This window comes from Phyllobates terribilis, unplaced genomic scaffold, assembly GCF_046119375.1.
Source record: "Phyllobates terribilis strain yellow unplaced genomic scaffold, ASM4611937v1 Scaffold_4__5_contigs__length_816908805, whole genome shotgun sequence".
Classification (NCBI taxonomy): domain Eukaryota; kingdom Metazoa; phylum Chordata; class Amphibia; order Anura; family Dendrobatidae; genus Phyllobates; species Phyllobates terribilis.
Window position 1 is genome coordinate 604,568,419 of NW_027362764.1, and position 22,368 is coordinate 604,590,786.

The 22,368-nt window shown below is 48.0% G+C and overlaps 1 protein-coding gene across 2 annotated transcripts in view; it reads left to right on the forward strand.

Annotated features, from left to right (window-relative positions):
• The window catches only part of SPIDR (scaffold protein involved in DNA repair), a 613,128-nt gene that overhangs the window by 29,662 nt on the left and 561,098 nt on the right, over positions 1 to 22,368 (forward strand). For both annotated transcript variants that reach the window (XM_073679274.1, XM_073679275.1), the window contains exons 2-4: positions 10,467 to 10,622; positions 14,194 to 14,263; positions 16,422 to 16,496. In XM_073679274.1, the coding sequence (XP_073535375.1) occupies positions 10,467 to 10,622; positions 14,194 to 14,263; positions 16,422 to 16,496 (301 nt within the window). The remainder of the gene's footprint in view (positions 1 to 10,466; positions 10,623 to 14,193; positions 14,264 to 16,421; positions 16,497 to 22,368) is intronic.

Sequence of the window (22,368 nt, forward strand, 5' to 3'; positions counted from 1 at the left end):
GCACTGCAAAATGACCTCCAGCAGGCCACAAATGTGCATGTGTCTGCCCAAACGGTTAGAAACAGACTCCATGAGGGTGGTATGAGGGCCCGAGGTCCACAGATGGGGGTTGTGTTCACAGCCCAACACCGTGCAGGACGCTTGGCATTTGCCACAGAACACCAGGATTGTCAAAGTCGCCACTGGCGCCCTGTGCTCTTCACAGATGAAAGCAGGTTTACACTGAGCACATGTGACAGAGTCTGGAGACGCCGTGGAGAGCGATCTGCTGCCTGCAACATCCTTCAGCATGACCGGTTTGGCAGTGGGTCAGTAATGGTGTGGGGTGGCATTTCTTTGGAGGGCCGCACAGCCCTCCATGTGCTTGCCAGAGGTAGCCTGACTGCCATTAGGTACTGAGATCAGATCCTCAGACCCCTTGTGAGACCATATGCTGGTGCGGTTGGCTCTGGGTTCATCCTAATGCAGGACAATGCCAGACCTCATGTGGCTGGAGTGTGTCAGCAGTTCCTGCAAGATGAAGGCATTGAAGCTATGGACTTGCCCGCCCGTTCCGCAGACCTGAATGTGATTGAGCACATCTGGGACATCATGTCTCGCTCCATCCACCAACGTCACGTTGCTCCACAGACTGTCCAGGAGTTGGCGAATGCTTTAGTCCAGGTCTGGGAGGAGATCCCACAGGAGACCATCCACAACCTCATCAGGAGCATGCCCAGGCGTTGTAGGGAGGTCATACAGGCACATGGAGGCCACACACAATACTGAGCCTCATTTTGACTTATTTTAAGGACATTGCATCAAAGTTGGATCAGCCTGTAGTGTGTTTCTCCACGTTAATTTTGGGGGTGACTCCAAATCCAGGCCTCCATTGGTTAATAAATTTGATTTCCATCGATTATTTTTGTGTGATTTTGTTGTCAGCACATTCAACTTTGTACAGAACAAAGTATTCAATGAGAATATTTCATTCATTCAAATCCAAAATTTGTTATTTCAGTGTTCCCTATATTTCTTTGAGCAGTGTATGTATGTGTGTGTATGTATGTATATATATGTATATATATATATATATATATATATATATATATATATATATATATATATATATATATATATATATATATATATATATAAAATAAAAAAATATACAAAACAAGATCAACGAAACAAGATATTAGATTTATTATCTTTGCACATTTTTACTTGCTGTGATCTTGTTTCGTATATTTTTTTTCTCATTGCTCTTTCACTATTATATTACATCTGATATTGATTGTGTTGTTTTTGGCGACTTTTTGCTCCTCTTGCCTTCTTCCATTTTTAACATGTCTTTGTTGTATGTTGTTTTTAATCATTTTCTGCTTTAAAGCGCACCTGTCAGCAGGATTGTGCTCAGTAAACCACATACACTGTCAGGTGGGTGACTTTACACTGATTAATATGATACCTTGGTTGATGAAATCCATCCTGTGGTTCTTGTGTAATCTTTACTTTCAAGGCTCGTGCTTCGGGGCAGCCTGTGGGGGGCGCTCTATCTGGTGCTCTGCTTACATATTCATCTGTATGCTCTTATGACATCTCACTGTGCCTTCACTCACCTGCCTCCTATTTTAAATAATGCATCTAGTAGTTCAGGGCCAGGTAAAATACGTGATGGAGGCACTATGGACGCCATCAGGCCTGTGATCTGGCTGTCCCCATCTTTTTAGGCGTGCACAGTTTTGCGCACTTTTGAAAAGATGGACCCCACTGGACAGAGGCCAGACAGAGTCCAGAGTAACTGCTGCCTTATTATAGTGAATGGATCCCTCGGGGATTTCATCTGAATCATGTCACTTGGAGATTTTGATGAAAACCCCGATGTAAGAGCGCCGGATAAATGTGATCCAAAATGTTATGTAAAATGTTCCCAGTAAATGCTTCAACTCAATCCACAAAAAAAAGAAAGTCCTCTCTCACGTCCGTTATCTGTTAATGGAAATATAGAGGGCTTCCACATTACTGGTAGTATAAAGGCTCTGGAAAAGTGAAATGGCTCCCCAAAACTGGACATTGCAATAGAAGATTTGCAATTTTCACTCAGCAATATTCACTGCTGCTTGTTTCTGGAGGACAACCATGGAGTCAAAATTGTCACTACAACTGTAGATAAATTCCCAAAGGGTTATAATTTCCAGAATAGGGTCACTTCAGGTGGGATTCTACTATTCAGGAACTTAGGGGCTCTGTATATGGAGTCTGTAAACTATTCTAAGAAAATCTCCAGGAGGCAAATAGCGCTCCGTCCCTCCCCGATCTCGCCGTATGGCTAAGCAGTACTGTACAGCCACAAATGGGGTATTGCCACGTTCAGCTGAAATTGTGTAACAAATTTTGTTGCCATTTTTACCAATGTCCCCTTGTGAAAATGTAAAATCAGGGGCTAAAACAATATTTTTGTGGTATTGACGCGCCCCTGGGCCTGTGTCGCACTGCGGTGCGCACGTGGGAACTTACCCGGAGCCGGATCCGTGGAGGGTTGTAGTCTCGTGGCGGTGACCCGGTCCGTGCCCAGGGAGTCAAACTGGACGGCAGTCTATTAGTAGTAAATAGTTGATGACTACGCCACCCGTTGAGTGCAGCCAGGGAGCTGCTGCTGCGGGGCAGACCGCTGAGGCCGATGGTAGGATTATGCAGCGTGATAGTATAACCCCCAACGGGAGGGGTATGGCCTCAGGGCAGCCGACGTGGATGATGGGGGTAGCAGGAACCACTCAGACGGTACGGTGTAGTTCAGGGTCTTTACTGGTAACAACGATAGACCCTCCCGGAGTACTTGCTAGCGAACGGGGCCTGGTCAGTCCTTGAGCAGATGGGATCTCCCCTGGCCAGGCGCAGTTGTAGGCCTCCCAAACTGACTGTACTCTTCTGGCTACCTTGCTAGAAGCTGATGTAAGTAGCCCACGTCCCTGAGTGTACCGTGTGGTGCTCACCTGTATGGCCGGTGACTCGGGGCCTTCTAATGGCTTCCGCTCCACGATGGCGGTGCTGGTCCCACGCGTGTGACCGTGCCTTCGGGCTTCTGGGCCAGAGGACCTGAAATCCCCTGCCTGACGGATTCTGCTGCTGGGTAGGAGTTAGTCCCCACAGCCTCGGACTCCGGGTCCGGAAAGAAGTCTTCTTAGTCAGGGCGAGCTCTGCAGCTGCCAGCCCCTGACTCCTTGTGACTCTGCTGTTTCCTATGCTGCTTCTTGTCTCTACTCCACTTGTCTGACTCACCCTGCCTCAGCCCCGGGTTTATACAGGGGAAGTTCTTCCCCTCCCAAGACTGGGCAGGAGGTGTGGCATGCACAGAATCCCTGACCAAAGGACCTCCCACCTGCTCTCAGACATAACATTACATTACTGTGGAAAACCAGACCCCTGGGGTGCCACATTCCCCCCTAGTGAAATTTAGTACTCCGGGACTAAACACATTTAGAAAAACATAACAAGGCAAAAACATTAATAATACAATAAGAAAACATATAAAGATGGTTACGGCGTGTCCGCAACCGGGTGCAGTCTCTGAAGGAAGCAAGGTGTCCATTTCACCAACACAGGGAGACGTAACCAGGTAGGGGTCTGTCCTACCCCGAGTCCTTAACAGTCTCTAGTCCATCCTGGGTTACGCTCCAACTATGTACAAGGATTCCCGGTAAATCCACCAAGGATCCCTAAAAATAACTAGAAACACAAAATTATACACAAGCAACAAGACACAGAAAAACATAAATAAAACAATTTATACACTTAAAATTCTCCAGCGTGCGGGTAACTGGCCTCTAGTGGCCCGAGTGGACCTACGGAGCTGACTGTCTGGCCCTGAACTACAGGGTGTAGGAACTGTCAAGGGTAAACTGGGCAGCTGTCTACCGGCTTTTTGTCTCACTAGGGGTACGGCAGGCTCACTATAAGCAGAGGGTTGATTCTCCTGTTCTGCTTGTGTGGAGTCTTCTGCCTCCTGGACCGGCTGTTCTTCCAGCTCTACCCGTTGCTCCGTAGGTTCTTGGGATGATGGTTGGAGGAAGGTGAGTACGGGTACCACAACTGCACCATTGACTTGAGTCCAAGACTGAGGGAAGTCCCCGAGCACGGTACTAACCATATCTTCCCTTTCTTCTTGTTCCTCTTCAGGGTTCCTCAGTTGTTCGGGACACTTCTTCAGGTGGTCCCGGGATACAATGGCTGTGGTTTCCCCTCCGTCTTTACTGATGGTACAGACCTTCGGGTTCTCGTGGCTTGAGGGCAGTACGGTGTACGGGTCCTTCTCCCACTGGTCGTCCAACTTGTGGAGCCGTCTCTTCCTCTTCAAGACCTGCTCTCCGGGTACCAGGGGAACAGCGGGAGCATACTGGTTGTAAGTTTTCTCTTGTCTTTCCCTAGCCTGACAGAGACTTCGCTCCACGCTCTCCTGTACTCTCCGGTACTGCTGCTGCCTCTCTGTGTCCCAGTCTGTTTCTGGTGAAGTGTCCTCGGGGGTCAGGACTCCCATTTCCAGGTCAACAGGTAACTTACCAGGTCTTGCCCTCATTAGGTAAGCCGGGGTACAGTTGGTGGAACCTACCGGGATGTGGTTGTATAGGTCCACCAAATCGGGCAACTTTTCAGGCCACAGACTGCGTTCTTCCAGGGGCAACGTTTTTAGAAGATCCATTACCACCTGGTTCATTTTTTCACAAAGTCCATTAGTCTGCGGATGGTAGGGTGTCGTCCTTATCTTCCGGCAGCCATACAGATTGCAGAATTCCTGAAAGACCTCCGCTTCAAAGGCAGGTCCCTGGTCCGTCAGCACTTGGTCCGGGTACCCGTGTGGACGGCAGAAGTGCTGCTGGAAGGCTCTAGCTGCTGTTTGAGCCGTTAAGTCCTTGACGGGGACGACAACCAAGAACCGGGAGTAATGATCCACGATGGTTAACGCGTAGACGTAGCCACTTCTGCTTGGGGTCAGTTTTACATGATCCAAGGCTACCAGTTCCAACGGTTGCCGGGTGACGATGGACTGCAGGGGAGTCTTCTGGCTGGCTCGGTCCTTCCTTCTCAGGTTGCACGGGCCACAATCTCTGCACCACTTCTCGATGGTTGCCCTCATGCCTACCCAGTGGAACCGCTCGCGCAGCAGGAACTCCAGCTTTTTCCACCCAAAGTGTCCAGCTCCGTCATGGTATGCCTCCATCACCATGGCTGCGTCTCTTCGTGGCACCACTACTTGCCAGAGTAATTCATGCGTCCGGGAGTTAACCATTCTGCGGCACAACTTCCCTTTGTAAAGGAACAGTCGACTCTTCTCTGCCCATAGTTGTTTGGCTTTCTCCGGAGCGTCTGGTTCAAGTCGAGCCTCCGGCCGAGTCAGCATCTCCTTCACCAGTCGGACGGCAGGGTCGCTGTCTTGCGTTTCCGCCCAGTTGTAGTGGGGTAAGGGGTTCAACGTAGCAGCCTGCTTACTCCTTACCCGGTGGGAATACTGAATAGTCCCATGACGGTGGAACGCAGGGAGTTCAACTTCTTCCAGTCCCTCCGGATCTTCTCCTCCGTCCGGCAGGTTGGGCATCCTGGACAGGGCGTCCGCGTTGGTATTGGAGCGTCCTGCCCGGTATTTAATTGTGAACTCGTAGTTGGACAGACGGGCCATCCACCTCTGCTCCAGGGCACCGAGTCTTGCCGTGTCCAGGTGTGTCAGCGGGTTGTTATCCGTGTACACGGTGAACCGGGAAGAAGCGAGGTAATGCTTAAAGCGCTCAGTGATTGCCCATACTACGGCCAGGAACTCTAACTTAAATGAGCTGTAATTCTCGGGGTTCCTTTCGGTGGGTCGCAGTTTTCGGCTGGCGTAGGCGATTACTCGTTCCTTCCCCTGCTGGATCTGGGACAGTACGGCTCCTAGCCCGATGTTACTGGCGTCGGTGTAGAGGATAAAGGGCTGGCTATAATCCGGGTACGCCAGGATTTCGTCCCCCGTGAGGGCCATCTTCAGCTGGCGGAAGGACTCTTCTTCCAGCTCTTCCCATTTGAAGGGCGGCTTCTGGTTCTTGGCCTTCCGGGACTGGCCTATCAGGAGGTCCTGCATAGGCGCTGCCTTTTTGGTGAAACCGGGAATAAACCTTCGGTAGTAGCCTACCAACCCGAGGAACTGCCGCACTTCTTTTACGCTGGAGGGGCTTGGCCATCCCTTAATTGCGGTGATCTTATCGGGGTCGGGAGCCACTCCGTCAGCGCTCACCACGTGTCCCAGGTACTGCACCTTTGGTTTCAGGAGGTGACACTTGGAGGGTTTCACCTTTAGGCCGTAACTCGCCAGAGCTTCGAACACCTCCGCCAGGTGTTTCAGGTGGTCCTCATAAGTTTTGGAGTATACGATGACATCGTCCAGGTACAACAGGACCGTCTCGAAGTTTCTGTGGCCCAGACAGCACTCCATTAATCGTTGGAAGGTTCCTGGGGCGTTGCAGAGTCCGAACGGCATGCAGGTGAACTCACTAAGTCCCATCGGGGTGGTGAATGCGGTCTTCTCCCGGTCCGCCTCTGCTACAGGAACCTGCCAGTACCCGCTAGTGAGATCCAAGGTAGAGAAGAAGTTAGCAGATCTTAAAGCAGCCAATGACTCCTCTATCCTTGGTAAGGGGTACGCATCCTTGTGTGTGATACGGTTGATTTTCCGGTAATCTACACACATCCTCATGGTGTTGTCTTTCTTTTTGACTAAAACTAGCGGGGCTGCCCAGGGGCTACAGCTATCCCGGATTACCCCAGCCTCCTTCATGTCTCTAAGCATCCCCTTGGCGTGTTGGTAATGTGCAGGGGGTACGGGTCGATACCTCTCTTTTATGGGAGGATGATCTCCCGTGGGGATGCGATGTTCTACCCCCTTGACTCGCCCGAAGTCTAACGGGTGTTTACTAAACACTCTCTCATACTCTTGAACCACCCGATAGACTCCTTGTTTCTGATGTGAGGGAGTGGAGTCAGTACCCAGATGTAGTTGCTGACACCAGTCCTCCATGTCTTTCTTAGAGCCGTTACCTTCCTCCGGGTGAGATGGAGGCAAGGGTTCCACAGATTGTATAGAATTTTGATTAGTGATATATAATTTGGCTAGCGTGGCATACCGGGGCAGGTACACTTCCCTCTCCCCGATATTTATTATGCGAACGGGCACCCTCCCATGGCGTACATTGACGACCCCCCGTGCTGTCAAAATGGTGGGCCTACTGTCTGAGTAAACTGGTTCTACCATTGCCTGGTAATCTCTACCTCTCAGACCAATAGCTGCCCGGCACCAAATCATCATTTCACTTTTTGGGGGCATGGCAATAGGAAAAGGGTCACACATTCTTACGCTACCAATCTCACCGCCGGAGAGTTCCACTTGTTGCCGTTGCATCAGTGCCCGGATCTCTTTCTGGAGCACCCGCTGCTCGCCGGAGCTGGCATTCTTGGCAACCTGCTGTAAAAGGAAAATCACCTCTGCAAGACAATTTTCAATTACATTAGTTCCTAGAGTTATTTTTGGGTGACTCTCATGTTTATCAATATCTACAATGATCAGTCCCTGTGCGGCCAGTTCGACTCTACCAATTTTGATGGTCACCTCTTTAAATCCGATCTGTGGCACGGGCTGACCATTGCTGGCGATGATACTCAAGTCGTCGTCGGGGTAGCGGGTAATATCCGAGTCATTCCAGTACTGCTTGAAGAGCACGTACGGGATGGTGGTGACCTGTGTCCCGGTGTCCAGTAGGGCACTCATGGGAATGCCATCCAGTACCACAGGCAAGACTGGACGTCCTCCCACATATCTGTCGCGCCAGTTCGATGGGCCTGGTGATCTTTTTCCTGGGGGTTGGCCCTCTACCCCAGGTTGTGCCCGTTTAAAGAACAGTACCTTGCCATATGTCCGGGTTGATTGCAGCGGCGGCAGATGGGTCGTCCGTCCTCACTGTATCGGTCACTGGGTCTTCCTCTGGCCGGTGGGGTCCTCCTTGGTCGACGCCACGGGATGTCCTCCGGTCCGGATGCCAGCTGGATCTTCCTTGGGGTGGAAACCTGTAAAGACTGCACAGTTCGGGTTAGCGCAGCAACGCTCTTAGCTAGCTCTTGGACCTGATGGTGTAGGTCTGGAGCCGGGTCATTGTCCAGAGCCTGCGCATCAGCTCCCACAGGCCCTGCTGACAAGGGCGCCGCCTCCTGGTAGTAAGTGGTAGTGGGGCGTCTGTGGGTCACAACGCCACCTGGTGCCGGTTCTCGGAGCACCCGGATGGCTCTGTCCTTGAACTGTGCAAAGTCCAGATGGGGATCCTGTAAGGCCATTGCCCGCAACTGGGTTCGGTGGGCATTGCAATATAAACCCTCTATAAATTGTTCAGTCAACAGCCTGTCCTCGTTTCCCACCCCATCAGGGTCGGTCTGCTTAATGGCCCTCAGTGCCTCTTGTAGGTTTAGTGCATAGTCCCTTATACTCTCATGCGCTCGCTGCTTGCACCCGTAGAATCTAAGCTTAATCTCGGCTGAGGTGCGGGTATCAAAGGTGTCCTTCAGCCGGGTTAGTATCCCTGCGACAGTCTTCCTCCCAGGTGGCCAGGATTTTACTTCCCTTTTGGCTGCCCCAGTTAGTTGGGCCACCAGGATGCTCACTTTTTGCTCTTCTGTGAGGGGGTACACCTGGAAGAGGCTATCCAGCTTTTCTCTAAAGTCATGCAGGGTATGTGACTCCCCTGAGTACTGGGGTAGCCAAGCTGCTCCCGGGATATAGGGCATGGTGAAGGGCATAACTGCAGCAGCGGTGGCGCTGGCGGGGGTTGAGGCAGCGAAGCTCTCTTCCGTATCCGACATCTTCCTCCCCCCTAGTGGACCGTGGCCTACCTTGCGATGATCCTCTTCCGTAGGCCGCGGCTCCGCAGTGGATCGTCAGGGTTGAGGACCTTCCGTCGCGCTCCTGTGACGTCGGCGTCTGCTGGGCTCCTTCCAGGACCTTACGCAACGTCCGGACGTGAGGCGGGGCTTCAGTTCTCGCGCGCTTTCGGAGTCCACGCCCCTCTTCTTCCCGCGCGGCGTCCTCAAGATGGCGTCCAATGGCGGGAAAACTCCACGGATGGCGGGAAGAAGGTCGAAGATGGCGGGAAAACTTCGCGGATGGCGGGAAGAAGGTAGAAGATGGCGCCGGATGGCGGGAAACCTCCACGGATAGCGGGAATCTTCACCACTGGTAAGTTTGAACAGTCTTTGCTTTTCAGGCACGCAGTACCCGGTGGTTGCGGGCACGAAATCCTGCCGACTACGCCAAAGTTGACGCGCCCCTGGGCCTGTGTCGCACTGCGGTGCGCACGCGGGAACTTACCCGGAGCCGGATCCGTGGAGGGTTGTAGTCTCGTGGCGGTGACCCGGTCCGTGCCCAGGGAGTCAAACTGGACGGCAGTCTATTAGTAGTAAATAGTTGATGACTACGCCACCCGTTGAGTGCAGCCAGGGAGCTGCTGCTGCGGGGCAGACCGCTGAGGCCGATGGTAGGATTATGCAGCGTGATAGTATAACCCCCAACGGGAGGGGTATGGCCTCAGGGCAGCCGACGTGGATGATGGGGGTAGCAGGAACCACTCAGAGACGGTACGGTGTAGTTCAGGGTCTTTACTGGTAACAACGATAGACCCTCCCGGAGTACTTGCTAGCGAACGGGGCCTGGTCAGTCCTTGAGCAGATGGGATCTCCCCTGGCCAGGCGCAGTTGTAGGCCTCCCAAACTGACTGTACTCTTCTGGCTACCTTGCTAGAAGCTGATGTAAGTAGCCCACGTCCCTGAGTGTACCGTGTGGTGCTCACCCGTATGGCCGGTGACTCGGGGCCTTCTAATGGCTTCCGCTCCACGATGGCGGTGCTGGTCCCACGCGTGTGACCGTGCCTTCGGGCTTCTGGGCCAGAGGACCTGAAATCCCCTGCCTGACGGATTCTGCTGCTGGGTAGGAGTTAGTCCCCACAGCCTCGGACTCCGGGTCCGGAAAGAAGTCTTCTTAGTCAGGGCGAGCTCTGCAGCTACCAGCCCCTGACTCCTTGTGACTCTGCTGTTTCCTATGCTGCTTCTTGTCTCTACTCCACTTGTCTGACTCACCCTGCCTCAGCCCCGGGTTTATACAGGGGAAGTTCTTCCCCTCCCAAGACTGGGCAGGAGGTGTGGCATGCACAGAATCCCTGACCAAAGGACCTCCCACCTGCTCTCAGACATAACATTACATTACTGTGGAAAACCAGACCCCTGGGGTGCCACAGTATTAATGTAATTATTTTTTTTCACTGCACAATGGTATAAGGTTCTGTGACACACCAGTGGCCTGGGCAGGAAGGTGAAGACAGGCTTCGGGGTGAAGGGGTTAAAGGATTTATTTTCAGCATTTATGTTTCTTAATGGTAATCTAGTAATTAATGCATACAGTATAACCAAAAATGTATGTTTTGTAGGGGAAACGGACATCAGATAAGATTCATGCAGTTTTTCCAGATGAATTGGGTCATGGTGGCAAAAAATCCTCAGCAAAGTCTAACTTGATGCCCCAGTCCCTTAGTAAAGCATGGATGCGATGTGCTGAAGGATTTGATGGTTGTCAGACAGAAAAGGTATGCGTTTATTTTATTTTTATGTGCTTACTACTGTAATGTCTGCGTATGTGTTTCAACATAAAACAAGTATTTTTAGTTTTAATAGTGACTTATAGACCCCTTGGATTGTTATCTACAGATGGGAAAAGGGTGATTCTTTGAGCTATATGGGGTGCCTCAGGTAGAAAAGGATATCCTAGTGAAAGCCACTTAGGTTCCTCTGTTATTCACCTCTATTTATATTGTAGCTTACATCATATATAGTCATATATAGTGTATGTTTAGAAAATGTACAGTAAGTTACATTTTTTTGCGGAATGCCTGAGCAAATACTGTAGAATACTTAGCTATATATTTTACTCTACTTTGGAATCCTGTAGCTACAAAGATCCACTTCACAGTATATACAGAAAACACCTATAAAAAATAAAATGTGCAGGACTTTGGAAATAAGTAAAAATTATGTTCTTTATTGAGACATGATTAAAAACGTACAATGTCAGACATAAACATAATTAAGTGGGCAAGGACCCTCTCACATAAATACTTAATATCAGATAATAATAATAAATAAGTCTCTGCATTTAGATGTTCTTTTGCATACTTCTGACACTGAATTTTATGGTGAGGATGCAGGGGAGGTTTTCTACTCATGACTCTTCTATGAAGGCCATATTTGTGCAGGTGGCTCTGAACAGTAGACCAATGTACCACAACTCCAGAATCTGCTAAATCTTTCTGAAGGTCTTTTGCAGTCAAGTGGGGGTTCTGATATGCCACTCTAGCAATCCTACCAGCAGCTCTCACTGAAATTTTGCTTGGTCTTCCAGAAATTTAGCTTGGTCTTCCGCTGTTCCTGTTAACTGCCATTTCTTAATTACATTTCTGAGGAAAGAGAAACTTGAAAACGCTTTGTTATCTTCTTATAGCTTTCTCCTGCTTTGTGGGCCTCCACCATTTTCATTTTCAGAGTGCTCGGCAGGTGCTTAGAAGAACCCATGGTGGCTGTTTTTTGGAGCAAGGTTAGAGGAGGCTGGGTTTTTATAAAGCTGGGAAATTTGCATCACCTGGCATTTCCTAACGATGATAGTGAACAAGCCATAACCCTAACAGGCTAATTAAGGTCTGAATCCTTGGTCAAAGTTATCTGAGTACTCCAATCTCCAAGGGTGCCCAAACATTTGCATCGACCCATTTTCCTTTTTGAAATTTTTAAAATGTATATATTTTTTACCGAAAATACAAAGGAAATGTGCCATCTTTAACTTTGTATTATGAGGTATATATTATTTCTCTCTCTCTCTCTCATCTGTCCTTAATGCAGAGACATAGACTGTCACTACATAAAATTAGATAATATTTACATGAAAGGCTCCTTACTCATCTAGTTATGTTAATGTCATTGTATGTTTTTTTAATACTTTTCAATTACCGTATATACTCGAGTATAAGCCGACCCGAATATAAGCCGAGGTACCTAATTTTACCACAAAACACTGGGAAAACTTATTGACTCGAGTATAAGCCTAGGGTGGGAAATGCAGCAGCTACTGGTAAATGTCCCCATCCTGGTAAGTATTGCCTACTCATCCCCAATCCTGGTATGCATGGCACCCCTCATCCCCAATCCTGGCATGTATAGCACCCCTCACCCCCAATCCTGGTATGTATGACACCCCTCACCCCCAATCCTGGTTTGCATGGCCCCCCTATCCTGGTTTGCATGGCCCCCCATCACTGTACACATTTAAAAAATAAACACTCATACTCCCTCTACTCCAGCGCTGCTCCTGTTCTGCCAGCAGCTGCTCGCCTCCGCATCTGAGCAGCGCATTTCGTCACTGCCATGCGCTCTCAGACACCGAGGTGAGCTGCGGGGATATTCACTCCTCTCCATGCCGGGACTAGGTGCGTGGAGAAGAGTGAATATCCCTGTTCTTTATTGGTGTATGCACAGTGTCAGCAGCTCCTGCTGCGGCTCAGCTGTCTTGTGTGCCCACTACTAAAGAGAATGCATATTCCCCCTTCTCCACGCCCATGGGCGTGGAGAAGGGGGAATATGCATTCTCTTTAGTAACGGGCACAGAGGATCACTGAGCCGCTGCTGACGCTGTATGCACACTATTAAGGAAATTAATATTCAAAGGGAGTAGGGGGAGGAAAGAAAAGGAGTAAAGTAGGAAAGGAAAGGAAAGAAGGGGGGGGATAAAATAAAGAAAGAAAGGTCTCCATAGGGGTGCGGAAGGGGGGGGCTTACTGTAATATTGTAAAACGAGTATTGTCATGTAATATCTGTTCCAAGTTTTGTTATGTTTAATAAAAATGTATCTGATTAAAAAAAAAAAAAAAAGAAATGAATATTCACCCCTCTCCAATCCCATGGGCATGGAGAAGGGTGAATATTCATTTCCCTTTAGCAGCGGGCACACGTGGTAGCTGCAGCAGCCGCCTACTGCATGTGCCCCGCTCCTCCGCCGCCGCAACCCCCCACTATCCACCACCGGACTATATATATACACGAGTATAAGCCAAGGGGGGCTTTTTCAGTCTAAAAGATGGGCTGAAAAAGTCGGCTTATACTCGAGTATATACTTTACTTCTGCACCATCCATAGACGATAACCATCTGGGCGGTCCGTGTTCTGCTCTGCAGCAGCTGCACGCAAACGTGGAGCCAGCTGTCAGACAAATCCAGACTTCCCATATATAAGGCAGGGACGGTGTGTTACTGTAGCTGCCTTCTTGATCACTGTATACACAGCGCTGAACAAGTGCTAAGTATACCGTACTAGGAATCTCCAACGGGCACTTCTTCCTCCTGTCCCAGCGGTTGTGTGATCACTGCGTGTAGGGTGGGAGCTCAAGCTGCTGGGTCCTAGAAAACCTAGTCAGCTCTGCGATGCAGCCATGAGACTTTCTTTTCCAGCTGAACTAGGGTTAATAAACTATCCCCAGTTACAAAGAAAATCAGATAAAAACAAAACCTATTTAAATGTTGAAATGCCCAGCAAAGGTCCATGACTTTATTGGGAGCACCTTATTGGGGCACAATATGTGAAATAAATGAAAAGTAGGTAAAAAAAAAAAAAGCTGTTTTTTTTTTAATTATTTGAATATATCAATAAGAATTTTTTTTACAGCGATGTAAACCACATGTTTGAATAAACCCGATAATGTGACTGGTCCGGAACAGAGGTAAATGGCCCGGTCCTGAACTGGTTAATCATATTTCAATAAAGAATATATTTTTTTACTTATTTACTGAGCTCTGCATTTTTTGTATAGCTGTTTTAGCTATGTATGTAGATAAAAAAATATATACCAGACTCTGTCAGTGAAATGGGAGCGTTTGGAAATATGTGACTTATTTGCCAGTAGCTTTCCTGGGCATATGCAGAATGTAAGGAAAAGGAAATGTGAACAGGGATTACGGCTAAAAGGAATCCCAAAATAATATTTTTAATGCAGCAACCAATCATGTACCAGTAAGGAGAATAAAGCAGGTTCTAATAACGTGGGCAACATTATCTGAAAAGGCATGTAGAGGTTTATTCAATTTTTACATTTTCATGCTTTCTTCTGTTTGATAGTCATTCAGATCATCTGAAAGAAAAACGAAAAATGTTCAGCTCTTATCCAACTCATTTGAATTTGCTGAAGGTAATTGAAACTTAAGAAAGTAGTTTAAGTTTTAAAAGTTTATTCTCACAATCGCATTATTTTTCCCAAAGCACAGTAAATGTATCCTTATTGTTAATATACAGATTAAGCCCAACATAATGTTTCTTTCTTATATATTAGTAACAGGTACAAAGGTATAAGTACTACAAGGTTCTCCTCCTGTATTTGTTAGGGCTAGTGTGGACGAGAGTATTTTCGGTTCGAGTGTGATCCAAACAAACATCGGAGTGCACCTGGACCAATGTTATGCTGAGGTGCCGTGCATATGTTCAATTATATTTTCCTTGAACAGTCTTTGGATCACACTTGGCTATACAAGTCAATGAGTGCCTGGGAAACCAGACTGCACTCGAATGACATCTGAGTGCAGCCGCTTTCCGCTGTTTTGCAGAATGGAGAAGATGAAGAAATTTTCTCCATCTTCTCCTCATTCGAGAGAATCTGAGCACACTGTGATCACACTCTATCAGAGTATAATCAGCCTGATTCTCTCAGATGAGAGCATCTATGACCGTCTGCACATAGCTTTAGTATGGTCTTTCTCAGACTGCACTGCTTCCTGTACTCAAAATGTCTCCTAGTGGAAGACCTTGGGACCAGAACTGGCTAAAAGCCTTTTCCAGTGGAAAGATAATGATCTTGGAAAGCTGTTTTCATTTGGAGGTTGGAGGAGTAGAGGTCTGGCCATATGCTCTTCAATCCATGGTCCTTTTGCGAATAGGAGCAGTGTGTGAGGAAGAGGAAAACCACACTAACAAACCTGTGGCACTTCACAGAGGAGGAAAACCTCTAGGGCCTCATTTAGACCTTGTTGTATCTGTGATTTTCATGAATGAAACATAAAACTGATTATAGTCTGCTATGGGAATTTCACATATTCTTATTTGTTTATAGACTGATTTTCTGCAAAAAAAAAGGGGACATGTCCATTTTCAGCTGATTTGTGGACCAAAATTGCACACTCAGGTGTTGCAGGCTGGATCCATCAAAAAACCTGAATGCCATCCCTGTGCCATCCATTTTTTTTCCAGTTTAATGGATAGGAGAAGCGTGGAATTTTTTATTTTTTTTACAGAAGAGAAAAACATTACCGCACTTGATGGTAAAAATGGACATACAGGCCAAAAATGGATAAAAATCAGATCCAGCATTCTGGTAAAATAGTTTGTGTTTTCCAAGTCTAAAAACTTACATACAGTATCTGAATGAGTCTTTATACATGTACAGTTCTGTCCAGGAATATTTAGACAGTGACACAAGTTTTGGCATTTTAGCAGTTTACTAAAACATATTCAGGATACAGTTACATTACATTAAAGTACAGACTCTCAGCTTTAGGCCACGGCCCCACTATCAGTATTTGGTCAGTATTCGGTCAGTATTTTTTCTCAGGAGTGGGAGCCAAAATCAGGAGTGGGTGATAAATGCAGAATTGGTGACTTGTTTCTATTATACCTTTTCTCTTACTGTTCCTCATCTGGTTTTGGCTCCCTCTCCTGAGAAAAAATACTGACCGAATACTGATAGTGGGGCCGTGACCTTAAAGGGGTACTCCGGGGAGATACATTTTTTTCTTACTGTTCCTAAAATTGTTTCGTACAGTTGGTTTGGGCAGTCGGCAGGGTGCCCTATTACAGGTGGGATGCACAAGGCGTCCATTTGGCACTGTCCTTTGCAATATTGGGAAGTTAGCGGGAGGTGAGACCCCCTAGTTCCCAGCTGTGCAGGCTGGGACAGATTGAGTAACTGTCCCTAGGACGTCTTTGGTTAAAGATGGTAAGTAGCAATGAAGCTGGTTTGCAACAAATGTCAATCACCCACCTATAATAGGGCACACTGCCGACTGCCCAAACCAACTGTCTGTCAGAGTTCTCCTACCTCTACGGATATACCGCTGGTCAGGTAACTATACCGTATACTGGTCAATATTATCCTTTAACCTTTTATAGTATTACGATCTAATAATCTAATTGCTCCCAATCCCCAGGACTCCACGCTATATTACCACCAGCTAAATAGAACGTTTTCATCTCTTGCTCTCCTCTCAATCGCCCTCAAACGCTGGTAAAATTGAATCAGCACACCTACCATCACATCTAGGTGTACCTTTTTAAAATGTTTTTCTCTTCCTCTTTAGTGGCACCATTGGGCCCAACTACCCTTGAGGATCTACACAATCCAATCGACCCAAAATTTTCTTCATATGCCTCAGGTATACTTCCCTACCCATTGCGCGTAAGAAACGGTACTAGCCACCGTATTGATCCCCATTTTCTTTCTTCCTTTCCTCACGGGACTCCACCCAGGAATGATCTACACATCCATTTAAGCCTACCTCTAACCCTATTCAAACCAGGGTTTCCTTTTTAATTCAGAGGGGATAATTGATCTATTTTATTTTTAGCTATATTTTTATATCTATATAATCCCAATAAATATACCTTGTTTTTACATCAACCTTCTCCTTTCTTTGTGATTACCTCAGTCCTATCATAACCAGCACAGGTACAATTTATATCTACCTTTCCTTCTACTGTAGCTTTTTGGTTTATTACACTTACCCGCAGCAGGTACTGATAATTAACTCACCAGCGCGCCTTGCTCAACTGCAGCTGTTAATATGTAGCTGCCTCTTTTTAAAGGGACCAAAAGTAATCAGACAGTTATCTCAGAAGCTCTTTTAATAGGCTGCATGTGCTATCCCCTAGTTAATCCATCATCAGTTAAGCAGGTAAAAGGTCTGGAGCTGATTCCAGGTGTGGCATTTGCATTTGGGAGCTGTTGCTCTAAACCCACAACATGTGGTCAAAGAAGCCGTCAATGGAAAAGCAACAGACCATCATTTGCTGAAAAAAAGGAAGAAATCCAACATAGAGATAGTTAAAATGTTAGGAGTGGCCAAATGAACAGTTGCTCGACCCGGACAAGGGTTTGTTCCGTGCGATGACTCTTCAAGAAAGATTAACTCACCTGTGAGCTGACTCTCCCTACCCATATTTTCCTTTGTGTTTCCAAATTAACAGTTTGGTACATTCTGCAAAAGGAAGGGCACACTGATGAGCTTGGAAACTCAAAAAGGCCTGGACATCCATAGCAGACAACAGTGTTGGATAATCCCAGAATCCTTTTCATTGTGAAGAAAAACCCCTTCACAACATCTACCCAAGTGAAGAACACACTCTAGGAAGTAGGTGTTTTAGTATCTAAGTCTACCAAAAAGAGAAGACTTCATGAGATCAAATACTGAGGGTTCACCAGAAAGTGCAGACCATTAATCAGCCTTAAAAATACAAAGGCCAGATTAGACTTTGCCAAAATACATCTAAAGAAGCCAGCCCAGTTTTGGAAAAGCATTCTTAGGACAAAAGAAACTAAGATAAAGCTGTACCAGAATGACGGGAAGAAGAAATTATTAGACCGCTTGGAACGGCTCATAATCTAAAGCACACCACATCCTATGTAACAAACGGTGGAGGCAGTGTGATGGCATGGGCATGCATGGCTTCCAATGGCACTGGGTCACTAGTGTTTATTGTTGATGTGACTGAAGACAGAAGCAGCCGGATGAATTCTGAAGTGTGCAGGGCGATGCTTTCTGCTCAGATTCAACCAAATGCAGCAAGGTTGATTGGACGGCGCTTCACAGTACAGATGGACAATGACCGAAAACATACTGCGAATGCAACCAAGGAGATTTGTTTAAGGCAAAGAGGTGGAATATTCTGCAAGTGGTCGAGTCATCACCAGATCTCAACCCCATCGATCAGCATTTCACCTGCTTAAGAATAAACTTAAGGCAGAAAGACCCACAAACAAGCTACAACTGAATTCACTGCAGTAAAGGCGGGGCAATGCATCACAAAGAGGAGGAAACCCAGCTTATAGTGACGTCCATGGCTTCCAGACTTCAGTCAGTTATTTCCTGGAAAGGATTCTGTACAAAGTATTAAAATGAACATTTTATTTCTGGTAAAGTTAATTTGTCCAATTTCTTTTGAGCCCCCGAAATAAGGAGGCTTTTGTAGGAAAACTGTTGCAATTCCTAAACGTTTCACAGGATATTTTTTGTTTAACCTCTTTAATTAAACTTGAACGTCTACACCTCAGTTGTATCTCTGTTGTTTAATTTTCAATCCGAAAAATGGTGTTGACTCGCCCCCTGGGCCGTGGGGCACCCGGAATCGGGGTTCGGTGCAATGTTGGGGGTAGTAGTGACAACCCGATCCCGTGGCTCAGGGTGGTCAGACCAAATGCTGTGGCAGTCTATTTGTAGGGTTTTGAATGTCCGACTACGCCACCCGTGGATTGCGGTCAGGGATGACCACCGCTGCAAGGCAGACCGCTGAGGCTGATGTTGGTATGCAGCACAGGGATAGGATAACTCCCCACGGGAAGTGTGTAGCCTCAGGGCAGTGTAATAGGATGCTGGGGGTGATGGTGCAGGCCGCAATAATAAGGGTTCAGAGTCTGCTTCAAACAGTCCAGGGTCTTTATTGTAGTTAGTACTAATGACCCGACAGGAGTACAAGGTAGGAATGGGCCTGGGTGTCTGAGAGCATTCAGGCAAGCCCCACTGGTCAGGGTGAGTGGGTAGGCCTACCGTTTTCTCTCTGCCCTTGCTGACTATCCCCCTTTTCGTGGTGTGATAGCCCACGTCCCTGAGCTGGCCGTGTACTACGCCTGTATGGCTTGCGACTCGGGCCTTCGGTACCTGTTGCTTCTCCGTGCTGTACCGTTCCCTCTGTGTGGCGGAGCCTCCAGGCTTCTTAGGCCAAGGAACCTGAAATCCCTCGCGGGTTGGTTTTCTGCTGCAGGGCTTGCAACCTTGACAGCCTCGGACCCCAGGGTCCGGTTGTGTAGTTCTCTCTCAGCCAGGACCGGCTCTCGTCGCCTCTGTGTCACGGGTGTGTTGCCACGAAGATCGTCACGAGTACACAGCCTGACTTCTCGCAGCTGACTTGTTGGTGCTTTGTGTTTCTCGGCAGTGAGGGAGTTAATTCTCTCTCTCTCTCTGGGCTAGATGAGGTCCAGCCTCGCCCAGCTGCAATCAATACTTCTGTAGTGAGACTCCTTCATATACCTGCTGGTCTGTCTGGGAGGTGTCGGTGAAAGCATTTCATTCAGACTGACAGAGCGGATCGTGGTGTTTGGAGTTGCTGAGATAAGTGTACTTGGAAGTGTTTTTTCCCTTTCCTCGCTTTATCATTTATCTCCTTTCCCGTTGGTTTTCCCTCTGTTGTAGTTGAGAAGTTGTTTGTATGCAAGGTGGTTTTGGTTTTTCCCTTGTACTGTCTCGTTCGTCTAAATACTGTGTTTGGGCATATTATTTCTTGTTCCCTTTGGTTGTGATCGGGGTCCTTCTCAGGACTAGATTACTGAGGTGCAGGGATCTTCAGGAGGTAGGGGTTACGCTGGCGGCCTGGACCTCTGTACCTTTAACAGTACCTCCAGGTTGAGGGATTAGTCAGGGCCCCAGCTTAGGGTCAGCTTAGGCCCCCTACCTCCAGTATACAGAGACAGCGTGACATTTTCACCGACCCACTTAGTTTTTCTCCAGCTACTATGGATCCAGTAGCCGGTCTAGCTCGGCAATTGCAGAGTTTGTCCATGGAGCTGGCGGACGTTAGGTCCAAGGTTTGGCATCCTCAGGAGCAAGCCGGACCAGAACCTAAAGTAGCTCTCCCTGATAGGTTCACTGGGGGGCGGGACAAGTTTTTTGTTTTCCGGGAGGCATGTAAATTGTACTTTCGGCTGCGGCCTCGGTCATCGGGGAGTGAAGAACAAAGGGTGGGAATTGTCATCTCGCTCCTACAAGGGGACCCACAATCTTGGGCGTTCTCTCTTCCCCCGGGTTCCCCGGCTCTCCAGACAGTGGATAGGTTTTTCGCTGCCCTGGGACTCATATATGATGACCCAGATCGGATCTCCCTTGCTGAGTCTAAGTTACGTAGGATCCAGCAGGGAGATCGTCCGGCGGAGGAATTCTGTTCGGAGTTCCGTAGGTGGGCCACGGACACCCAGTGGAATGACCCGGCTCTTAGGAGCCAGTTTTGTCATGGTTTATCCGACAAATTACAGGATGTGTTGACACAGTATGACTCTCCCGTGTCTCTGGAAGCCGCTATGGCCCTCGCTATTCGCGTGGACAGACGGCTTCGGGAGAGGTGCGGGATAACTCTACCTCCTGTGATGACTCCACCTCCTACAAGGTCCCCTCATATGGTGGTTCCCCTGGTCAGTCCAGAGGAGCCTATGCAATTAGGAGGGACATCATTTCGGGGGAGGGGACCGGTGGTGCGCCATAAGGCAGGAAGGTGTTTCTTCTGCGGGAGAAAGGGACATTTTATTGGGGGGTGTCCATCCCGTCCCTTGCAGAGTGAAGAGTCGTCGGAAAACTGTTGATCCCAGGTTGTGTGGTGGACGGCAATCTGGGAGTAGGTATTTCGTCCCTAGGTTCATCTCAGTTTCTCGTACCGGCGGAGGTGGTGGTGGGTACGAGAACTGAGAGGATATCTGTTCTTCTGGATAGTGGGGCCGGGGCTAATCTGGTTGATGCTCGGTTTGCCCGGGTTCAAGGTATGCGGTTGAGTGAGTTGGCTAAACCCATCCCCATATTCTCGATCGATGCCAGGCCTCTCGGGCAGGGAAGTTTTTTGCAAGTTGTGCATGACGTAAAACTTCAAGTGGGGGCAATACATAAAGAACTGTTGTCTTGCTACGTGTTGGCGGGTCTTCCCACTCCTATTGTGTTGGGCCTTCCTTGGTTAGCTAAGCATAACCCGGTTATTAATTGGCAAACCAGGGAGATAAGCCAATGGAGTAAATTCTGTAATAAAAACTGCATGAACACGGTCATTGGTGCGGTTACTCCTTGGGTCTTACCTCCATTTCTGGCGGACTTTGAGGATGTATTCTCGGAGAAAGGGTGTCAGGAACTACCTCCTCATCGCGTGTATGACTGTTCTGTAAAACTGCTCCCAGAGGCCAAGTTACCTAAAGCTAGGTTGTATAACCTTTCTGGTCCTGAGAGGCAGGCCATGAAGGATTATATCTCAGAAAGTCTGGCTAAGGGGCATATTAGACCTTCATCTTCACCGGTGGCTGCGGGGTTCTTCTTTGTTAAGAAGAAAGATGGAGGCCTACGCCCTTGCCTGGATTTCCGTGAACTTAATCGGATTACGGTCCGAGATCCGTATCCGCTCCCACTTATTCCCGATCTCTTTAATCAGATCGTGGGCGCCAAATGGTTTTCTAAGTTGGATCTCAGGGGGGCGTACAATCTGATTAGGATGAAGGAGGGGGATGAGTGGAAGACGGCGTTTAACACTCCGGAGGGGCATTATGAGAACCTTGTCATGCCATTCGGTCTGACTAATGCCCCGGCGGTGTTCCAACACTTTGTTAATGACATTTTTCGCCGCTTGGTGGGACAGTTTGTTGTCATATATCTGGATGATATCCTAATTTACTCGCCGGATCTGGTGTCTCATCAGGAGCACGTTAGGCAGGTGTTACAGATCTTGCGGGATAATAAACTGTATGCCAAGTGGGAAAAGTGTGTGTTCGCCGTACAGGAACTCCAGTTTTTAGGCTTCCTGGTTTCAGCGTCCGGTTTTCGTATGGACCCTGGGAAAGTGCGGGCAGTTCTTGAGTGGGATCGGCCAGAGAATCTTAAGGCACTACAACGTTTCCTGGGGTTTGCTAATTATTACCGAAAGTTCATTCGTAATTTCTCGTCCATGGTTAAGCCTCTCACTGACATGACTAAAAAGGGGACGGATTTTTCTAGGTGGTCTGACAAGGCTTGTCAAGCATTCTCCTCTTTGAAAAAATGCTTTGCCTCGGCGCCCATACTCATTCAACCTGATGCGTCTCAGCCATTCATTGTAGAGGTAGACGCTTCCGAGGTAGGGGTGGGAGCAGTATTGTCACAAGGTTCGTCCCCTGGTAAGTGGCATCCGTGCGCCTTTTTCTCTAAAAAATTGTCGTCCGCTGAGAGGAATTACGATGTCGGCAATAGGGAACTCTTGGCCATTAAGTTAGCTTTTGAGGAGTGGCGCCATTTTCTGGAGGGGGCAGTTCAT